The sequence below is a fragment of the Dunckerocampus dactyliophorus genome, chromosome 5 (genome assembly GCF_027744805.1).
Source record: "Dunckerocampus dactyliophorus isolate RoL2022-P2 chromosome 5, RoL_Ddac_1.1, whole genome shotgun sequence".
In the NCBI taxonomy this organism is placed as follows: domain Eukaryota; kingdom Metazoa; phylum Chordata; class Actinopteri; order Syngnathiformes; family Syngnathidae; genus Dunckerocampus; species Dunckerocampus dactyliophorus.
Window position 1 is genome coordinate 24,845,656 of NC_072823.1, and position 21,686 is coordinate 24,867,341.

The 21,686-nt window shown below is 41.7% G+C and overlaps 2 protein-coding genes across 2 annotated transcripts; both read left to right on the forward strand.

Annotated features, from left to right (window-relative positions):
• The first annotated feature begins 621 nt into the window (after nt 1-621).
• Nucleotides 622-13,005, forward strand: LOC129181765 (creatine kinase U-type, mitochondrial-like). The gene is made up of 9 exons (XM_054777361.1): nt 622-880; nt 2,254-2,452; nt 5,312-5,407; nt 5,524-5,745; nt 8,417-8,502; nt 8,992-9,115; nt 11,773-11,907; nt 11,979-12,104; nt 12,178-13,005. The coding sequence occupies exons 1-9, from the start codon at nt 735-737 to the stop codon at nt 12,289-12,291; spliced, it is 1,248 nt and encodes a 415-aa protein (XP_054633336.1). The 5' UTR covers nt 622-734; the 3' UTR covers nt 12,292-13,005.
• A 3,927-nt stretch (nt 13,006-16,932) lies between these two features.
• Nucleotides 16,933-21,201, forward strand: pdia3 (protein disulfide isomerase family A, member 3). The gene is made up of 13 exons (XM_054777307.1): nt 16,933-17,247; nt 18,095-18,173; nt 18,245-18,362; nt 18,437-18,544; nt 18,813-18,942; nt 19,015-19,131; nt 19,224-19,349; nt 19,421-19,603; nt 19,712-19,820; nt 19,905-20,033; nt 20,316-20,395; nt 20,638-20,695; nt 20,772-21,201. The coding sequence occupies exons 1-13, from the start codon at nt 17,114-17,116 to the stop codon at nt 20,886-20,888; spliced, it is 1,488 nt and encodes a 495-aa protein (XP_054633282.1). The 5' UTR covers nt 16,933-17,113; the 3' UTR covers nt 20,889-21,201.
• Nucleotides 21,202-21,686: the final 485 nt, after the last annotated feature.

The window sequence follows — 21,686 nt, forward strand, 5'->3', positions numbered from 1 at the left end:
TCTTTGTTTTAAAGACACAATTTGCAAAGTAGTAGAAGAAAAATTGGTGATTGTCACTGCATTAGAACGAATGACAGTTACTTTAAGGTCTTAATTATTTTTTTAACCTGGACTCTCATTGGACTGTGTCCATAAATCAAATCAGCCTTGCTGCATTGCGATAAGGAAGTTGTAACAAACTAATTTCCTATACTAGCTTGTGCTTTGTGTAAATGCAGAGGAATGTAACTTGTCTTTTTATAATAATGTTTTTTTTACGTTGCTGAGTGAATCCTAGTCGTAGTCGTGACGTTGAAGCGTACAATTGTGTAACCGTCACCGCTGATGCCCTTCACAATTCACACCACGTACTTCCATTGTCAAGCAACCCATGCTCAGAAAAACACTTCCTTTATTGAGAACGTACGACAATAAAACCCCGTTTTAAGCTACTTAAAAGAGATTATATGTAAGTAGTATTATATGGTAGTGTTATTATATATTAGTAGCATTATATATTTAGAAAAAGGCAACTGATGTCATCTTTGTCATGGTGTTTTGCCAGATTTTTTTTTATTATCTAGCATGTGTTCTTATTTTGAAGCACAACATCCGTTGACGCCGTGTGCTTCCTCAGTGACTTGACGTCGCTGTCGTTCCGTTCGAGGTTTCTCATCAGCACCATTTAGCTCATCCACCTGCCGCTCTCTCACCTCCTTCGTTTTTTAAAGAGCACTTCGAGACATTTTTTCAACATGGCCAGTAGCTTCTCGAAAATCCTCTCCTCTAAACGCAACATCGGGATTTTGTCGGTGGTCGGAGGCTCGCTAACGGCCGGTTTACTACTGCACCGGCAGCACGTCAGCGCCGGAGCCCCGGGGCGCAAGCTGTACCCCGCCAGGTAACTCCTATAAAACCGTACATGGCATCCCCTGTGCATACATTTGAACAAATCTTTGTTGTTTTACAACGCTTGTTTTGAAAAAATCAAGACCGCATAGTGTCATAAGAAGTCTGCTCACGTGTAAGTTTGCATGAAAAGGGCGCTAATGAGGCTGAATATAACCTAGCTTAGCTATAGCATTTGTTTGTCCCTAAAAGATTAACATTTTCCTACTACTGTTGATTAATTTTCACTTTAAATCATTCCTTTTCTCTATATTAGTTATTTTAATTAAATTAAAGCTGTGATAGAATTTTGTTTGTCCTCCTTGGAGGACATAAGCACACAGAAGTAAAAGGTGCTGATATGTTTTCTGTCTAATAGGACACAAAAGTGAAGGTTTTCTTTCTAGTTAATATCGTGTTTCTCTCTGTTCATGTATTGCAGTTATTGATTATAGATGTATGTTTTTATGTGTAGTTTATATGTATAAGTAGCATGAGAGTGTCTTGATTTGTGCATACGTGCCTCGAGGCACGCCTGCATGCATTACAAAGCTGCACGTATGAAGAGATTAGGCAAACATTATCTCTCAGCCAGATATAAGTAACACACACACACACAGAAGCACACACTCCCATTGCGTTTGTCATTACACACCACTAACTCCAAAGGTAGTAACTAAAGCAGACTCTTTACTCTGCTCTTCATTTGTGTGTTTTGGATCATTCTTATGTCGCAACAAGAGCCAAGGCCGCCTACTTTGTGAAGACCAAACAGTTTTGAATGTCCCCTCACTTCAGAGAAATGTTGGACACAAAAGAGTCATATATCTTAAATTAGCCTTTGAACAGATAGAGCTGGTTTTATGTCAGCGTAATCTTTAATCTTGCTTTTCGATAAGCCTTGGCAAGGAGGGTAGCAGGTGAAGTCCTTGGGCACTACCCTCAATAAACAGCAAACCGTACCTTCAGAAATGGCAATAATAATATTAAATGCAAATGCTTAGCGGCAGCTGCCTCTGTCCCTAATAACTGGATAGTCTCAGCCTCCTTCTGTCCCTTCTGGATAAGCTGGATATAAAATGGATGGACGCATTGGCTCACCTTATCCTAACAGTGGAGAGGCAGCAGAGATCCATCAGCCTCTCTTTCAAAGCTGCTACACTATTTCATTTTATCAAGCCTCATTATTAGCCACCTATTTACTGAACTGCAGAGAGTGTCTGGCCTTTATTAGCAGTCGTGTTTTTTTAGACATATGTACAATGCGTATGAGATGATGCAGAAAGTGACATTTTACCACTAACAGCCCCACAGCTCACCAACAGAACATTGCCAAAGATCAATGCGGCAAAGCGTTATCTGCTTCCTTTTCGTTTGTTTGCTCAGCGCCGAGTACCCTGACCTGCGCAAACACAACAACTGCATGGCCAGCCACCTGACGCCCGCCATTTATGCCAAGCTGTGCGATAAGGCCACTCCCAGTGGATACACCCTGGACCAGGCCATCCAGACGGGGGTGGACAACCCCGGGCACCCATTCATCAAGACGGTCGGCATGGTGGCGGGAGACGAGGAGTCCTACGAGGTCTGATGTTATTACCTCTGCCAAGTGCGACTCGCACCAGGTTATGTTGGGGTTGCGGTTTGTTGAAGGCTGGCATGTAAAACCTAAACAAAAATGGTGCCGATCTGGATAAAGGTACAGATCCAGGGATTTAATTTCACTTTTTAACATTACAATCTTCTTGAATTGGGGCCAAATCCAGCAGATGGCGCTGCGGTGTGTCACTAAGCAGCCAATGTTGTGTGCATTACTACCACCTATAGGCTTGGAGTGGAACAGTATCACTCAACATGATTTTTTGATGACACATTTGACACAGCAATATGCCTCTTTTGGGATCAGTTGGGACCCTTGCGTTCTTACACTTAGTCTTTTCAGTGCATAAGTGTGTTCACATTTAGAAGTACAGCAAATTGCAGTGCACTCTCAGTACCTGGACGCTGCACTCAAAATGGTCTAAATAATGAACAACAATGCGAGACATATGTGTTTTATGCAACAACAAAAAAATAAAGCAAATTAAAAAAAAACTATGACAAATTTATGTTTAATAATTGTACAATCGAGAAGTAGGGGAAAAAAACTGGCAGATATTTTATCCAGTGATCCAAGAATAATACTGCAATTCATGATTTAAAAGGAGAGAAGAAGAAGAAGCTGCTAAATATTGTAATTGTTATTTCCGATAAATGTGCAACGACTGATGGATTTGGAACAATTTGCGCCTTCAGCAATTACTTACATAGTACACATAGTACACATACTGAAGTGTAAGTACGAGAGTACAAGAAACAGAGCAAGAGGATGTCCTCCACTCCTCTGTTTGCTTTATTAACTTGTGTTTTACACTATTGCCGTGTCGTAAATGGAATGCAGTTAGTAAACTTCAGTATACTGCGTTCACCGTGTACTTAGTTTCAATTCGTGCACTACCGTGCTTACACTTAAATATGTGCACTATGTATTTAGGATAGGATAGGATAGGATTGTACTTTATTAATTCCACAGCGGGGAAATTCACTTCTTACAGCAGCAAACAAGATACACAAGTAAAGAATACAAAAATAAGATAAGATAAAAAATAGGTATAAAAGATATAAAAAGCACTTATTTCACATTAAATAAAAATATAGTACTGTAAAAGTGACCCTGTTGTAGACAGTACTGTAATGTAAACATTAAACTGTAATGAAAAAAATTATATAGAGATAAAAATAATACAATGTAAGTAATACTGTAAGTACAGTTACAGAGGGGGTAAAGTGACATAGTGACTACAACATGATTCAGGTGGTGCAGGTGTTGTAGAGCCTGACAGCGGTCGGTATGAAGGACCTCCGGAACCTCTCCTTCTTACACCGTGGGTGTAACAGTCTGCTGCTGAAGGAGCTGCTAAGGGAACCCACAGTGTCATGTAGGGGGTGAGAGGTGTTGTCCATGATGGATGTCAGCTTAGCCAACATCCTTCTCTCCCCCACTTCCTCCACGGAGTCCAGAGGACAGTCCAGGACAGAGCTCGCAAGTTCCCGAGAGTGAAAATTTTGCAGGGTCTTGAGTGAGGGAAGGATGGAACGCGATGGCGCAGCGTCTGTAGTAATGCCGTCGCTATATCGGACCGTCGTGGTGAAGAGAGAGCTGAGCCGGAAGGCAAAGCTCTCAATTTACTGGTCGATCTTGGTTCGTACCCTCACCTATGGTCATGAGCTTTGGGTAGTGACCGGAAGGACAAGATCGCGGGTACAAGAGGCTGAAATGGGTTTTTTCCGTATGGTGGCTGGGCTGTCCCTTAGTGATAAGGTGAGAAGCACTGTCACTTCACTGTTGCTGCTGTTATAGAGCTTTAAGTGAACTCGCAACGAGCTTGTCAACCCATTGGAAGTCGCAGGAGGCCATTACTCAATATAACAGTTTAACTCACTGTCTGACTCTGACTCCGGAGGCCGGAGGCTCCTCTGGCTCCCTCTGGTGGACAGAGGCAGCTGAATGAATCAGCTTTGAAATGCTTTGAATGAAATGCTTTGCTGGGACCAAATGCATTAAGGAAAGAAGTTAAAGTAGTTGTTTATTTATTTTAAACTCGTATTGGTACTTGTATTGTATATTTCTTAGCTACCTTTTGAGTGTTAAGTTGCTGTGTGATGAGTTTAGCATTCTTTGTAAGATGACACTGTGAGTCAGACTGTTATAATGAGTAATGACCTCCTGCGATTTCCAATGGGTTGACAAGCTCGTTGTGAGTTTTTTCATAGCTCATAGCTACCTGGTCCTCACTGACTTGTGCCATTTTATGACATGGACATGTGCGGTTTATAGTCCAGTGCGGCTTATATTTGTACTAATCAGTTTTGCTCTCTAAATGTAATGGGTGAGGCTTAAACACTGGTGCCTCATATACATCGGAAATGATGGTAGTCGCTCCCCTTCGACTACATAGCCAAGATGGCAAGGATTGAGGGTTGGTTGGGATCAATGGTTGCACACATTTGGGGCATCTTGAGTGCAACATCCGGGTACTGACAGAGCACTGCGTTTTGCCATACTTCCCAGTGGAACGCACTTATGCACTCAAAATACTAAGTGTAAGTATGAAAGTGCGCAAATTGAAACACAACCTTTGTTTTTTTCTTCTTCTCATTCTGGAAGTGACCATTTTCTGTCCACCAATCACCACACGACACCTTGTATAGCTGGGGCCATTTTGCTACCCTATGTTAAAAAAAAACAAAAAAATAGCAGTATTTCCTTAAGTCTCACATCTTTTGACAGGAGCTGCACTCTTTTTTCGTTTTGTTAACTTGGGTGAAGTCAGTCTAAAAGTCCAAGAATTTGGTCAGCAGAACCTCTGCTGGCCACAGCGTATTCATTACTGATGTCTGGCAGGTGTTTGCAGACCTGCTCGATCCGGTCATAAAAGAGAGGCACAATGGCTACGATCCCCATACCATGAAGCACCCCACTGATCTGGATGCCAGCAAGGTACCGTCACACTTTCACTCTGCCAACTGGATCTACTGTCAAAACACTTCTAGTCATATGACCACAGGATGAATGCAGAAAGATTAAGTCATGTTCCCGCCTCACCTTGGTTTCAGATCCACTCGGGCCAGTTTGATGAGCGCTACGTGCTCTCGTCAAGGGTGAGGACAGGCCGCAGCATCCGGGGGCTGAGCCTACCCCCGGCCTGCACCCGGGCGGAGCGTAGGGAGGTGGAGCGCGTGGTGGTGGACGCCCTCGCCGGTCTCAAGGGCGATCTGGCAGGGAGGTACTACAGTCTGACCCAGATGACAGACCGGGAGCAGCAGCAACTCATTGATGTGAGCACGAACAAAATCATCAGCATTATAACAACAACAACTGGATATTTGTGCAAAAAATGTTTTGGTGCTGGAATGGTAATGGTAGTGGTTAAAATTATTTATTTAATTAATTTATACATGCAAGTTACATTGGAATACATCACATAGTACAATTTGCAGTGTCCAAAAAGGAGTAGGAAGAAGCAAAGTTTCTTTAATCCTACCCCCTCTCTGTTTCACATCAATTGCAATACATTTGTTCACTTCCTGTGTTCCAAATGTACACTTTGACAATTTTAAAATACATAGGAAAATGATAAGGCACTATAACAATGCGGTACAATGGGAGTCAAGGTTTATAATCACTATAAATAATTAATATAACAGTCATAATAAATAATAATAAATATATAATAATAACTGATGAAAAGGTTCATAGTTGACAGAAACATAGTTGTATGATGAGTGACTACAGACAATGTACTCACAAAGAAATGAAGAGTTAGTAGTAAGTGTAAGAGCGATTAGACATAGCATGTAGTGCATATGCAGTGGTTCAGGACTCTGCTTGCTTGTACTTTGTAAAGATCTACTGCTTGTACTGTTGAAATCTTGAAATCACTAATTTAGTGCATTGTTTGAGTTCTTCACTCCAGGGATCCCCAACCCAATGATCCAGTGATCAATGATCATTTGGTACCGGGCTGCACAGAAAAAAAAATAATTTCCATTATTTCATTTTTTTATGTTTTATTTTGAAAAGTGGCCAGATTCTCTCTGTTACATCCGTCTCACTTGACGCATGTCCATTGTGCGTGTGCTAACTTTATCTCATGCCGCACAGATAGACTATTACTGTATTTTTACCATTTTTCTTTCACCTCATATTTGGTGTCAAATGCTGATACTATGTGGGAATGCATAAAGGTAAGTTTTGATGACTTATTGAGTGCTAATGTGCACATTTGTCTCAAGTTAATTCATGTTAGTGCACTGCCTTTTACCACACATGTCAAACAGCGATGTAATAATCTTTCTGGAAAAACTTGGCTGGAACTTGAACTGGTGGATGGTGGGTCGGCATTCATTTTGTGCTTTTAATTTGATGTTATTCATGTCTTAGTTCTACACAATACATAATAAATAAGATAAATTAGATTGCTATAATGTACGTATTTCTTGCCACTTTATGTTGTATGTTTAAAATAAATATATTTAATGTTAGATTTCCAGCTCATATTATCACCTATTATGACACCCAGAAATTTTTCGTTCACCCTGTCAATGTCCACACCGTCAATTTGTGTTTGCGCATAATTATCCTTTCTGCTATTACCAAATATCTTTTTAGTATAGTCAGTTCATCTGTGATTTTATTAATTAGCTCTCCAGAACAAAATGCATTTGTATCGTCTGCAAATAATACTAGCTTTAGGTCTTTTGTGACTTTACAGATGCCATTTATATGTAAGGGTGAACAGTTTTGGTCCCAGTATTGACCCCTGGGGTATACCGCACGATATATTTAAGCTTGCAGATGTATATTTCCCTAGCTTCAGATATTGCTTCCTGTTTGCTAAGCAGCTTTATCCCAGTTCAAAACTAGCCCTCTCATTCCATGCTTTTCTAGTTTTTTAATTAGGATATTGTGATTAATTGTATCGAACGTTTTTGTCAAATCCATAAATACTTCAGCTGTGCACTTTCTGCAGTCTATAACGTTGGTAATTTCCTCCGTTATTTTGATTAACGACATGGAAGTTGAAATGTTGGTGGGAAAAATTTGAGAAATGCATTGTGAAATGTGGGAAAAGTTACTTTGATTTAAAAACTATTGTAGCTGGAAAATGGGAATTTGTGGAGTGTGGAAGATAACCTGAATGAGCTGAATGTTTTCATGTTGGACTGGTTTGCATCGTTTGAGAAATGTAAAAGTAGTAAAAAAAAAATCTTAAAATCAAAGTGAATTTGTGTTTGGAAAATGTTGTATTTGTAAAAACTGAGAGTTTTTGGGATATGGAAAATTTTAAGCCTGAATACTTTGATGCTAGAATGGTTCGATAGTTTGAGAAATGTGGAAACTTTACATTAATCGAAATGGGACTCAAAGGGCGGAAATTTTTGGAGTGTGGCAGATCTTGAATGAGCTGAATGTTTTCAAATTGGACTGGTTGGAATGACTGAGAAATGTGGCGGTAGTAACAATTCTTAAGATTAAAGGGAATTTGTGCGTGGAAAATGTTGGTAAAGTGGGGAATTTTAAGGATGTAAAAAATTGTTGAATGTTGACCTGAATGTTTTCATCATTCAAACCAGTCATGGATACAGCAATTCACTGCAGCTTCAGCGTTCACACGCAATTTCTAGAAAATCAATTTATAGAATGATTTGAATCAGTTGAGAAATGTGGAACTTGTCAATATTGTCCATTTATTTTCAATGGGCATTTTGTATCAGAAAATGCAGAATGACTGAACATGTGGACATTTTTTGGAATGTGTCCATCGAGTTCAGATTGAGCTGAATATTTTGATGTTGGAATGGTTTGAATCGGTTGAAAATGTGGAAGTAGTGGAGCATCAAATACATGGGGAAGAATTTTGCCGCAGAATAATTTGTGTGAAATACAGTAGTAATTGCACTCATGTGGACACTTGAAAATATGACAATAACCATGTCTTCCCATCAGGACCACTTCTTGTTTGACAAGCCCGTCTCCCCCCTGCTGACGTGTGCAGGAATGGCGCGTGACTGGCCCGATGCACGTGGAATTTGGTAAGTGCTCAGATTTATTTCAGATTAGTCAGCATTGTGCAGCACAAATCCAAAAGTGAGAATAAACAGGTGCTAATAGTGGTGCTCTTGTCATTAGGTAGCTGTGTATCATTCTGTTCAGAACATACAATAGGAGGGTGGATGTCGTTATTTTCCACCCTGGCACAGTTGCATCAGTCTTCCTTTTCCTTATTGCTGATCTTTGCTGTTGGAGGTGTTTTGGCGGACAAAGCTCCTTCAGTATTGAGTTTCAGCTCATACCCCATGAATAGCTCCACGCATTGCCTCATCCAGCACTAAACCCTCACCAACCACCTCACCCCTCCCTCTCTCTATTTATGTACGCCATTAAAGAGTCAGCGTTGAAGTTGAAAACCATTAACGTGTAAGAATGCCGTGCAAAAACAGTGTCTGCATATCTACTCACCACCTGTCTTAATAGACATTACGCTCCTTTATTCATGGCTCTTTCTCTTTCCTCACATACAGGCACAACAATGAGAAGACGTTCCTCATTTGGATCAATGAGGAGGATCACACTCGGGTCATCTCCATGGAAAAGGGAGGCAACATGAAGAGAGTGTTTGAGAGGTTCTGCAGAGGCCTCAAAGAGGTCAGACTGTTTTCTTCAATACATTTATGGGGCTTACCTTCCAAGACCCCTAGCTAATGGTGAAAAAACACAAATAATGGACGCACCCATAAAAAGCACCCCTAAAAATTACACTCGAAGCCTGCGGCCCCAAAACTTTTTGGGCCCATGGACCGGCTCGTGTTCCCACAATCCTCCGGCGGATCAGGGGGGTTCGTACATTATAGCAATCTAATGATATTTATTTATTATGTATGATCTATAAAACTAAGACAGGCACAACATCTAATTAAAAGCACACAATGAATACAATCTCACCATCAATACGAACCTGGAGTTTGTTTTCCACAGACAATATTAGAATGTTTTTGTTTGGTGTGTGGGTGACAGGCAGTATATGTGCTAGCTTTAATTAACTTGAGGTTGTGCACCAAACAAATATCCACATTAGTACTAAATAACATCATAAAACCTCACATTTATGCATTCACTCACAGTATCAGCATTTGGGAACAAATATGAGGTGAAAGAAGAACGGGAAAAAGACAGTGTAAGTCTGTGTCTGTGCAGCGTCTGAGAAAGTTAGCACATGCCCACAACTATGGTGCCTTCAAGGATGGTCGAAAGAAGTGAGAAGGGTCGCTGCTCGCTTAAACAGAATGAAACAAAACAACATAGATATGCAAAAACTGTGGGATTTTTGAATATTATTTTTTAAATAAAGTAATAGCCCTTATTTTTATACCTGATATGCATTTGGGACTGTTTGCAACTGAGATGATACACCACAACCGGCTAGCAATAGTGGCTTCAAATAAAAATAAAATAAAATAAAAATTGTCGGGCACTTCAATTTGTCCTCGATAAGGATATGACTTGCGTTCATGGCTGTCATTCATGTCTGTCTGCTACACACGTACATGTCCACAGTACGTTCATATAGTGTGCACAAAAGCAGTCTCAGACAACAGTTTGCAGTCATGCTGTTGTTACAGTAGGCTATACATTCAATGATAGCTAACGTTAGTCGTTCAACTTGGCCAAATCACTATCATTAGCTTACAACAAGCATAGCTGATGCGCGTGAGTTACGCATGACGGTTTTACGTTGGCGTGACTCACATGCTCAGAGCAGGAAGAGGGCGGGATATAATGCTTGAAGCATGTTCAAAAGTTAGTGCCATCTAGGCAGCCGCGTAGTAAAGAAGTAGTAAAGAAAAAAAATCCTCAAATATGCAGGGGAGCCAATGCTGAACTGTAAATAGGAGGGGATCCACTGTATACTCTTTAGTGTCTACTGTACAGGTATGTGGGACATAGACTAGATCAGACTGGAAGACAAGAATAGACAGAGAGGAGGCGGGATGTAGCAGGCCAGCCGCTTGTTACTGCTCATGGCAGACATAGTGTACACTGGATCAACAAAAGTATTGGGACAGCTACAGGAAGTGTAAAGTGTGCAGTCAAATGGATTCCATCCTTGTTGGTGTGTGTCCATTTGTGATTCAGAGGTCACTGATGCTGGACCTGTTCTTCCACAGCCAAATCCTCCAAGCATGTCTTTGTGGACCTTGCTTTGGCCACTGGGAACAGAAAAGTGTCTTTTGTTTCCACAAAATTTGGAAGCATACAATTGTCCAAAATGTCGACTGAAGATTGAGGGACAGCTAAGGACGCTAGTCCAACTTGTCATTGATTCATGATTAAGAGCTGTGTCTCATTGCTTTTCATATAGTGCTTTGCCTGTACGTGCTGCAAATCTACATTTGCAACGCAGCATTAATGTCCTGAAATACAGGACATTATATTTGCACATTTCTATTCTCTGCTTTAAATGATCATTTTTAAAAATGGTAAATTGTATAGAAAGTGGTTTGACAGCACTATCTGCAGGGGGAAAAGATTGAATCCAGCAGAGGGCGCTGTTTCACAAGTCAATTCACTCAACATTTTCCAGCAAGGAGATGCATTGACAAGACATCACGTTGTGTAACTTTACTTTTTGTACTTATAACACTGTATACCTGTAGTTGTTTCTTAATGCGTAAATGCAATATTGACTTCTTCAGAACAAGACTCTAAACACACGTATTGAACACAGCTTATTCACTTTGACGTCAGCTACATGTTTTAGCTCACATTTGCAATTTTAGCTGACCTTTTTGCATTTTATGTTTTTGAAATCTATTTTTGTATTGCTTTTATTGCTCCTTAGTTCTTGTGTGCATGGTGTCCTTGAGTGCCCAGTAAAGCACCTATTAATTAAATGAATTATTTTCAAATATGTTTAATAACTGTGAGAGGCATATTATATAGGGTATACAGCAAGTCCATTATTTGCGTTTTTTGCCATTCGTCAGGGGCCTGGGAACAAAACTGCTACTGTACTTTGCTGTATAGATTGAATCACCCTAAAAGCTCAAATAGAGTGTCAATCATGTTTCCTTGTATTGCCCAAGGAAATGGAGGCACACAAACTCACACACAACAACACATCCATGCAAACAGTTTTCTTGTGCACCAGGTCCAACTCTCCCACTAGAGAAAGCAAAAAATGTCCGCACACCAGCATAACTTGGATGTGTGGACTTGTTACTGATCACCTGACAAGTGTTTCGGTCCAACTTTCCGACAACGACACAAGCAGAGTGCACACAACACTCTGTTTATCCCTTCAGGTGGAGCACCTGATCCAGGAGCGAGGGTGGGAGTTCATGTGGAACGAGAGACTAGGCTACATCCTCACCTGCCCCTCCAACTTGGGCACTGGGCTCCGGGCTGGGGTCCATGTCAAGCTGCCCCTGCTGAGCAAGGTAACGCTTCTGTTTCACTCAGGAGGAGAGAGTGAGAAGAGTTAAGAGTATGTTGGTTGTGAACCCTCCAGGATCCTCGCTTCAGCAAGATTCTGGACAACCTGCGTCTACAGAAGAGAGGCACAGGCGGCGTGGACACCGCTGCTGTGGGCGGAACCTTTGACATCTCCAACCTGGACCGCCTGGGACAGTCTGAGGTAGGAAAGACAGATGATTTAGGGCTACTGCATCTTAGCTGCTGGTGAAGCTCACAGATGTTCCTCTTCACAGGTTCAGTTGGTGCAGACGGTGGTGGATGGTGTCAACTACCTGGTGGAGTGTGAGAAGAAACTGGAGAAAGGCCAGGACATCAAGGTGCCCCCGCCCGTCAAGCAGTTTAAGTAGATCCTGACACCATCACCTGCCACTCCAACCTCCTGGGCACACACACATGCACACCCCCCCAACCTGTGCCCATAGATATGGTAATTATCTATGTCAATGTTTCATTTATTATCTATACTATATCTTCCCTCCACACCATTAAAGCAACTTATTCAATCCTCCTGACACTCTGGAGTCCCAGAACCCTCCAGTGGGATTTTAATGGAATCATTTGGAGAAACAAGCAGCACAGTAGAAAGAAGTCAACAAAGATGGCCACTGCTGTGTCCAAATAGCTCCTTCTTGTCCCACTGAACCCAAACCTCATGGTTTGACTCTGGCTCTGCCCCTTCCCACCGCATGTCCTGTTCTGAGCCCTGCCCCCTCCCCCTGTGTTAAGTCGTGACATGGTGCTTGTGCTACTCGCCACTGTAATGTAGGCGCTCGGTTGAGGGGTAAAAGCAATATCATAGCAGCTCATCATTGAATGTCTTTTATTAAACATAGCATCTATTTAACAGAAACAAGATGTTGTCCTCCCTTTGTCCATAAGTTCATAAACCTGCAGCAATGATGGCAAACAGCTTAAAGAAACAGCCACAAGACAAGTACCGCAGCTCTTTTGGTGCACTACCGGTGAGTGCACAGTGCTGGACACTTACCACCCTCAACAGTTGCCATCTTGATTATTGTATAAGTGGGGAAAAAAAGATGGCAGATACTTCAAGGGGCGGCGATCTGAATGTTGGTGATAATGCTTAAGTTGTTGCAATTCACCATTAAAGAGGAGAGAAAAAGAAGCAGGCAAATATTGCGATGGTCATTTCTGGTAAGTGTACAATGACAGTCATGGATTTAGGACAGCACTCCACTGTGGAAATTGGCGCACTCAGGGATTTAGTACACAGTGTACACAGTATACTTATTGAAGTGTACTTTTGGTCTAGTCTTCCCTTGTCACATCACACTTCAATTTTCGTGGCTTCACTCTATCACGTTTTTTCAAAATATATTAATGAATAAATCATCGCTGTCCAAGGAACAAGGAGTTCTCCCAATGCTAACAAATGTGACTCTATATTATGTCTTATCTTCTATTATTATGTCTAAAATTCAAGTGTTAAGGTCATTATCGGGGTGTCATTTAATGTCTAAAGGCTCTAATAATGTAAAAAAAAACGCATTTAGACGGTCATAAACAGGTTTTCTATGCTCTAATTACGCAAATATTTGATTTATAAAGAAGGAATCCTACTTTGCAGAAATTCATTTATCATGGTTAAGTCTGCAACCACTCAACTGCAATGAACGAGGGATCACTGAATTCCATAAGATCTAGCACATACTGTAGTTGAACTGTAGTTGACAAAAAGCTTCCAGTGTGTGGCCCACTTTGTAATATGCAACATCACCTCCTCCTGGACTGGAGAGGAACAGTATTAGGATTTTTCACAGAAAACAGCAGACACGTCTTTTTCTCCTTCAGGTGGCAACCAATTTAGAGTTCATTATCGCCCCCTACAGGACTGGAACATTGTGGAAGGTTAAAAGTGTAAACTGCTTGCTGCTTCGACACGACGCAATATTAGACACGGAGGGAGAAATCAGTCATCGTCTAGTCATTGTATTGCTCAGCCCTAGCGGAGGTCTGCTCCGGACTGAGAGCTCTTGTGTCCACAAGGACTTGTTGTCTCCACTTATGTGCTGGACAACATTTGTCCAGTGCTATTGTCTGGATGTGGACAACAAAGCATCCAGTGTTTTTGAGGATGTGAAGTGTTGGTGTTTGGAGGATTTGCATCCGAGTGTGACATCAGTATCACGCTGCAGATGTCTCTCCTCCTTCTTGCGCCATATAAGACTGAGGAACAAGCACGTTGCTGTGGCAACCACTTTGGAGAGGCCCAGATGGGGGAGGAAAGAGCCTTGATGTGCTGCTGAAAAAAGAGATTATTTGCACGGCGACAAAGAGGCATGTATTGAGGAAAATTCTCAAGGTCACACTGAGTGGGTAAAAAACTGCAGTGATCTTTTACTGCAAGTTTCTATTATTACAATTGTTATTATTACTATATACAGTAGAGGGTCACAATATTATGGTCTTGTGCCAACGACAAGCACAATAGTAAACATTATCTTTGTAAAGGCAGATTTGTGTACCGGATGCATGTGTCCAGTGAATGAATTGATGAATGGATGTGAGACCATATCTAATAATAGACTAATAATCAAAACTCGTTAAACTCATTGAATCTTTGTGCCTCCGTGTTAAGTGTACAGTTAACTCTAGCAAGTTGAGGCGGTAGAAGGCAAAGTTCATTCGTCCTTGTGCTGTGATAGATCTCCCCCTGCTGGCTACGTGCTCACTTGCAGGTCAGTCATGGACTCTTTCTCAATTTAATTCTAACAAACCTTATGTACAGTAGATCAGGGCTGGCCACTCGTTTCCCAAGCCGCCGACTGAAAAATCAAAGAATGCGGGGGCCACTGATATTTTTTTCATTTAGCAAACAGGCTGAAACCAACCAATGTTGATAGATTAACAAGTTATATATGTTGAAAGAGGAAAAACAGCATGTCAGCTTTGTGTTATAGGTGACAAAGCGTATTATTACTGTTATTACTTTCACTTGTATAACTCTGTTACATTATGGCTTTTTGCAGATGTTTTTATTTTTAGAATGTGCCTCGCTGTGGACACCACTGATTGTAGACAGTTTCTAATATGTCACTTCGTACCTGACAATGAACTAAATGTCATATTTTCTTCCGAGCTCTTAAATTAAAGCACATCTTCATTGCTTTAATTCAAACCTAAAATAAAAATTGTCCAAATAAGTGTAAATATGATCCTCACCAGTAACGTGTGTCGGGGAAGGACAGTAATGTAGGATGCGTAATGCATCCTAAATGCTGCAGGCTGTGACAAGGGTGTGTAAAGCTGCAAATCAACATGTTAACCAGAACTGCCCTTAAGAGGTTTGAAGGCAACACATTGCAACAACCAGTAAAAACGGGCTGCAAAAGTGGCACTCTAAAGCCTTTTCGAGTACATTACAGAAACGTTGAATGCCTGAGAATGACTTGTGTGCACACCTATGACCCAGTGCATTCTTGTCCTTTTTGCTAGTTGATATCATCTCTGCTGACTGTCAAAACAATCAATTCCCCAATATGAAAATGAATATTCTATCGCAGCAGAGCATATAGCACACTATTTACTTCACTGGCTTATAAAGCATGCCCTTTGCCTCACATATTGGCAATGAGGACAAATCTTCATTTGACTCTATTCTAGTGTGTTATAAGACATGATATGGGTGGGCCCTTAGCCTCACATATTGTTTTCTCTTGTTTCTCTCTTGTTTTCTACACAGTTCAATAATTGATGACACGTTCAATCCACGCTCCTCTTCGGTGGATCACAGCTGCAACCCGCACATTGAAGTTTGTGATGACATTGCCACACATGTCAGGAGGGATTCTCCGAATTTCCTAATGGATGTTGGTCTCCAGGGCCTCAATTGTCTATGGGTTGTTGCAGTACTCTCTCCCCTTCAGGTATCCCCACAGAATGTGTGGCAATGTCATCACAAACTTCAATGTGCGTGTTGCAGCTGTAATCCACAGAAGAGGAGCGTGGATTGAGCATGTCATCAATTATTGAACTGTGCGGGAAAACAAGAGACAAAGTGGAAAACCTTTGGTATCTAATGTTAATTTGATGTTTCTGTTACAAATCTGTAAATACAATTTTTTTAATAACGTCTCATTTCAAAAAACTTGCGTATGATTAAAAAGTGGTAACATTTTATTGGCCCACCCTGTATACTAACACTATGTGCCTAACATGACAATAATGTCTAACGCTTTAATCAACACTTCAACCCACCAAGTCAGAGGTGTCCACATTGCGACCCCGGAGGCCATTTGCAGCCCGCTGCTGCATTTTTATTGTCCCCCAGGGAATATTCTTTACATAAATTAAACATTATGGAGAAGTAGGTTCACAATGAAAAGCAGTTTGAACAAGATATCACACAAACAATTCTTGACATGTTTCACCTGCAATCTTCCTTAGAAGTGCCACTGCGGGTGTGTCATCCATGAAATATCATGGAAACATTTTGGACACTCCTGCTCTGATTGCTATAAACAAGCATGGACAATACAATTGACAGTGAAAGTCCTAAAAAGTGGTACATTTTCAGGTATGTCACAGTTCCTCCATGGAAAATGTAAAAGAAAGGTTCATTTACTTATTAGAACATTTTATGAGGGAACAACATTGATAAAGCACCACTTTGTGGAAGGTTTATGGCTCCACTTCCTCCACACTTGATGTTAAAAAAAAGCAGTGAACTGTACACCTGCCAAGCATTTTTACTTTATATGATGTCAAACATTAGGCTTTATACCGAATTGTCGCCATATATAGCCATGTATATAATTTAAAAAGGTCCAATTTTACATTTACATTGTTTACTAGTTAAATGCCTTCTAGTGGAGCATAATGACTTCTGCATGCGAAAGGAGAGTTTGGATTTAGTTGCGTACCGATTAGCTGCCGAAAGACGAGCGCCAGTGTCCTGCGCTGTGATTGGCTGACTGACAGAGATTGACACTAAAGGCTGGCCAATGGCAGGCTGCCACACTGCGGTAAGGAGCGGCAAAGGGAGTCGGTTCTAGCATCTCTTCCGCCTGCTCGGTCTTTTTTCTTTCGATCCTCAGCGGCTTTCGCTTTACCTCCGCCGAGAAACACCCAGTGCTAGACACCACTCGTTTTCGCCACGGCGTTGTTTGCCCGCTACATCGGAGGACCTTGTCGCCAGCGCTGAGTGTCATGCTGAGGCTGCTCTTCCTGGCTGCGCTCGCCGGCTTTGCCCGAGCAAGCGACGTACTCGAGTACACGGACGACGACTTCGAAAGCAAAATTGGCGACCATGAGCTCGCCCTCGTCGAGTTTTTCGCGCCGTGGTGAGTCGTTAACTCTTAAATACTACGCAGCTTACTCTTAGCTTCTACTCTTAATATAAAATCGCATACTGTTACATTCCAGTTATGTAGCTAGTGGGTACATGTTAGCTTGCTACTAGCTAGCACGACGATTAGATGCACTATTTTCTTTACAGATGAACATTCCCTATCGATTAGGGTGGAAAGGAAAGATGCAAATTTTTTACAAATAATGACAAGACGTCAGTCAAATTGTGTGTCATTTTGCACGCATTTAACTGCGCCGTTGAGCACGGATTTCATTGAAACTTGAATGCAAACGAGGAAGTTGGGGGCGTGCCATTTCGCTGTTACGATCCCATTGGACGGGGAAGTTTGGGTGTCCAGCTTTGATTGGCTGACGAGAAGTGTTCGGTGTTTTTTGTATGGAAACTTAAATGTGTTTCAAGTGAAACAAAGCATCTTAAAAGAAAAACACAGCACTTGTAGAATGCGCTTTCTGTTTTTTGTACTTATTGTGTGGCTGGTTAGCGGATAAATAAACAGTAGTGCGTTCACACTTGTCATTTTTGGTCAGCTGAAACGGACTAGACTCAGTCTAGAGCGACTGCACCAACGCACCAAAACATCAGATATGTCACACAGCGATGCATTGCAACATTAAACGGAGAGGGAATGACGCGTACATAGTCACACAACACTATTAGTCAGCTGATGCATAACTGAGTCGTGTCCTCATAAGAAATGTATGCAATGATTGCAGAGTAATAGCCTGAGCATTCATGCCTGTATAGATGTCAAAATAACCCCAGCCAAGCAAACACTGCCTTTAGTATATTTGTGCTTCTAAAGTACCAGTCCTTTTTAGGTGCGGCCATTGTAAACGTCTTGCTCCAGAGTATGAGGCAGCAGCCACACGCCTAAAAGGTGTAGTCTCCCTGGTCAAGGTACTTGATGGCACACTTTTCATCTTTGACTCTTATTGCTGCTCAGACTATAAACATTTACCCCTCCCCAGGTTGACTGCACAGCCAACAGCAACACCTGCAGCAAATACGGAGTCAGTGGCTACCCCACTCTGAAGATCTTCAGGGATGGAGAAGTCTCTGGTCCCTACGAAGGTCCCAGAACTGCAGGTACGTGTTTTTTTGTTTTTTTTTTAATTCAGAGTATGTTGGGCTTAACGGTAGCTTATTGATCTCTCTTGTAGATGGGATAGTAAGTTTGCTGAAGAAGCAGGCTGGCCCCGCCTCTGTGGAGATTAAGACCGAAGCAGAATATGAGAAGTTTATCGCAGACAAAGACGCAAGTGTTGTCGGTGAGTTTACTTACTACAGTGAAATGCCATCAACTTAGCGAACTTTTTTTTTTTTTTTTTTACTTGTCTGCCGGACAAGCTGTGCTCGTAATCCACAGCATAACAAGCAGTAGAAATGAGTAAATGGGGGAGAAAGCCTACGTCTCAGCTCTGTAATTTGTACAAGTAGCAGGTCATGTTTATGTTTTACCTTTTTGTTTAGTCAGGATAAAAGTGACTTGGTCTCGCTCTATATTCCACTTCCTGATGTATTGTCTTTTCTTGCCAGGGTTCTTTGCTGATGACAAGAACGCCGCAAACGCCGAGTTCCAGAAGGCCGCCAGCACCTTGAGGGAGAACTACCGCTTTGCCCACACATTCTCTGAGGCGCTCCTCAAGAGCCAGGGCATCGACCAAGAGTGAGTGAGGTTTTTCTTGAAGGTCTGCAGCTCAACACAGCCATCACTTACCTGTTTTTTTTTATCTGACAGAGGTGTCATCCTGTTCCGCCCGCCAAGACTCAGCAACAAGTTTGAAGACAGCACAGTCAAATTCAGCGAGGAGAAATTCACCAGCAACAAAGTCAAGAGATTTATTCAGGACAACGTGTGCGTGTTTGTTCGATATGTAGAGCCTGTCCTCCCTCAGCACTTTATGCGTGAACATTTTGAAGACTTTGTCTCTCTCTGTCGCCACTCAGCTTTGGAATTTGCCCGCACATGACAGATGACAACAAAGACCAGTTCAGGGGGAAAGACCTGCTTGTGGCTTATTACGACGTTGACTATGACAAAAACCCCAAAGGCTCGAACTACTGGAGGAATAGGTACTAGAAATACTGGATCTTTCTTGGCGTCAAAGCAGACCCGCTTTAACGAGTCTCACGTGTCTTCACAGGGTGATGAAGGTGGCCAAGAGCTTCCTGGACCAGGGCAAGCAGCTCAGCTTCGCAGTGGCCAGCAAGCTCTCCTTCAGCCACGACTTGTCTGAGTTTGGCATGGACAACACGGATGGAGAGCTTCCCCTGGTGGCCATCCGCACCTCTAAGGGAGACAAATATGTCATGGTGGAGGAGTTCTCGTACGTTTATTCACATATTTAAGGTCAAACCTGGCATGGGCCAAGTTAGGAGATTGAGGAATTTTCACTTTTGCACTTTTGAAGACTATTTATTTCTCAAAATAACAGTCGTGATGGAAAAGCTCTCGAGAGTTTCCTGCAGGACTTCTTTGACGGCAAGTTGAAGCGTTACCTCAAGTCGGAGCCCATCCCAGAGGACAACAGTGGACCCGTCAAGGTGAGATGAACACCGACGCACTTTGATTGTAAAAGTGCCGCCGCATAGATATGACCATCAATCCCTGCCTGACTTCGTCTTCAGGTTGTGGTGGCAGAGAACTTTGACGCCATTGTCAATGATGACAGCAAAGATGTGCTCATTGAGTTCTACGCTCCCTGGTGCGGACACTGCAAGAGTCTGGAGCCCAAATACAAGGAGCTTGGAGAAAAGGTGAGCCAATACTTGCATAGCGAATCTTACCCAACTGTAGTTTGATTGCTGAGCTTTCTTTTATCTACAGAACTGTACTTTTATTACATTTTTCTGTATGGACAGCAAGCTTAGACTTTGTTTTTTTGGTCATAATGCAACGCAATCAATTAAAGTGAACTACACTTGTGGTGAAATGTTTTACATTGGTTAATAAGTTGATTTTAAAAAAAATATATATACAAAAATACTGTATTTTTCTGTGCAAATGTTAAGTTTCTGTGTGTTTTTTGACTCTCAAAGCTTGCCAACGATCCTAACGTGGTCATTGCCAAGATGGACGCCACAGCCAATGATGTGCCGGCACCTTATGAAGTCTCTGGGTGAGTCAGGACTGTGCCTCCCCTGCATGTTGGCTAAATTTGATTAACCAGAACTTGGCTGATCCCTGGGCGTGTGCTCTCGGGGAAATAAAAACTGGTATAAATAAATAGAATAAATCAAAAATAAATGATTAATACTAAATAAAAAATATTATGAATTTGTTAAGAGTATTTTTTTTTTCAGTTTTGCTATTAACCACAGTTGCTTGTCCAACCTCAATGTCAACCTTTCCTCCACTCAGATTCCCAACAATCTACTTTTCACCAGCCGGCCATAAGATGAAACCAAAGAAGTATGATGTAAGTATCGCTGAGACCATGTGGCTGCGCTCGTGACTGCTCACGAGGCTGATATTGTCGTCCCTCTGCTTTCCAGGGAGGTCGCGAGGTGAATGACTTCATCTCCTACCTAAAGAGGGAGGCAACCAACCCCTTGGAGATGCAGGAAGAGTCCAAGAAGAAGAAGAAGAAAACTGACAAGATTGACCTATAAGCAAGAATCTTCACATGGGATCACGATATCCCTGCCACGACTGGAGGAAGATGGTTTGGGTAATGCACACAGAGATGAAAGAACTAAATTCTATTCTACTGTCTTAGTGAACTACAGAATGCTCTGAAGCCAAGTTGAAAGTCCATTGGGTCCTCTGCTGCTCTGGGAATCCCTTTTTTGAAGAAGCAGGAGAGCTGCTGCAAGGCCTGACTGTACAAAACAAAAACACTTTTTTTTTTTTTTTTAAAGTGAAGAGGGAACAGCGTTTCAAAATTTGACATTTTTTGTTTTAAGATTTCCAGTCTCTACTACACACCTCTGGCAGTTGCACTTGGAAGTCAGTCGATGTCTCTCGCCAGTCTGTTTTAGTTGTCACATTGGGGTTGTCACATGGGGGGGGGGGGTGTCATTAATGCTTCATTAACTGCTTCTTTTTCTTTGTCTGTTTTTGTACATTTGGAAGGATTGTGAAATAAAAAGGCCCACAAAACCAAACACTATCTGAACATTTACGTTAAAGTGTCAAATTGCTGTTAAAGGAAAACTGCATTTTTTAAAATTTATTTTGCCCATCATACACAATCCTTACGTGAAACATGATCACACATGTTTCCCTTTTCTGTGTGTTCTAAAGAGGCAAAACACCATGAGGAAGCTAACAATGCTTGTCATGGAACACCTATTTAAACTAAAGCCCTCTGAAAAAAAACTCAGTTTGATCGTTTTATATGCAGTACATGCTGTGACCATGCAGTAACAGGTACTTACCTTCATGATAACATGAAATAGCGCACATTG

Coding starts and splice junctions, on each gene's coding strand:
- LOC129181765 (XM_054777361.1), top strand. CDS start 735: ATGGCCAGTAGCTTCTCGAAAATCCTCTCCTCTAAACGCAACATCGGG. Junction 2,453..5,311: donor GAGACGAGGAGTCCTACGAG/GTCTGATGTTAT, acceptor GATGTCTGGCAG/GTGTTTGCAGACCTGCTCGA. Junction 5,408..5,523: donor CTGATCTGGATGCCAGCAAG/GTACCGTCACAC, acceptor CCTTGGTTTCAG/ATCCACTCGGGCCAGTTTGA.
- pdia3 (XM_054777307.1), top strand. CDS start 17,114: ATGCTGAGGCTGCTCTTCCTGGCTGCGCTCGCCGGCTTTGCCCGAGCA. Junction 17,248..18,094: donor GTCGAGTTTTTCGCGCCGTG/GTGAGTCGTTAA, acceptor AGTCCTTTTTAG/GTGCGGCCATTGTAAACGTC. Junction 20,034..20,315: donor ACAAGGAGCTTGGAGAAAAG/GTGAGCCAATAC, acceptor TGACTCTCAAAG/CTTGCCAACGATCCTAACGT.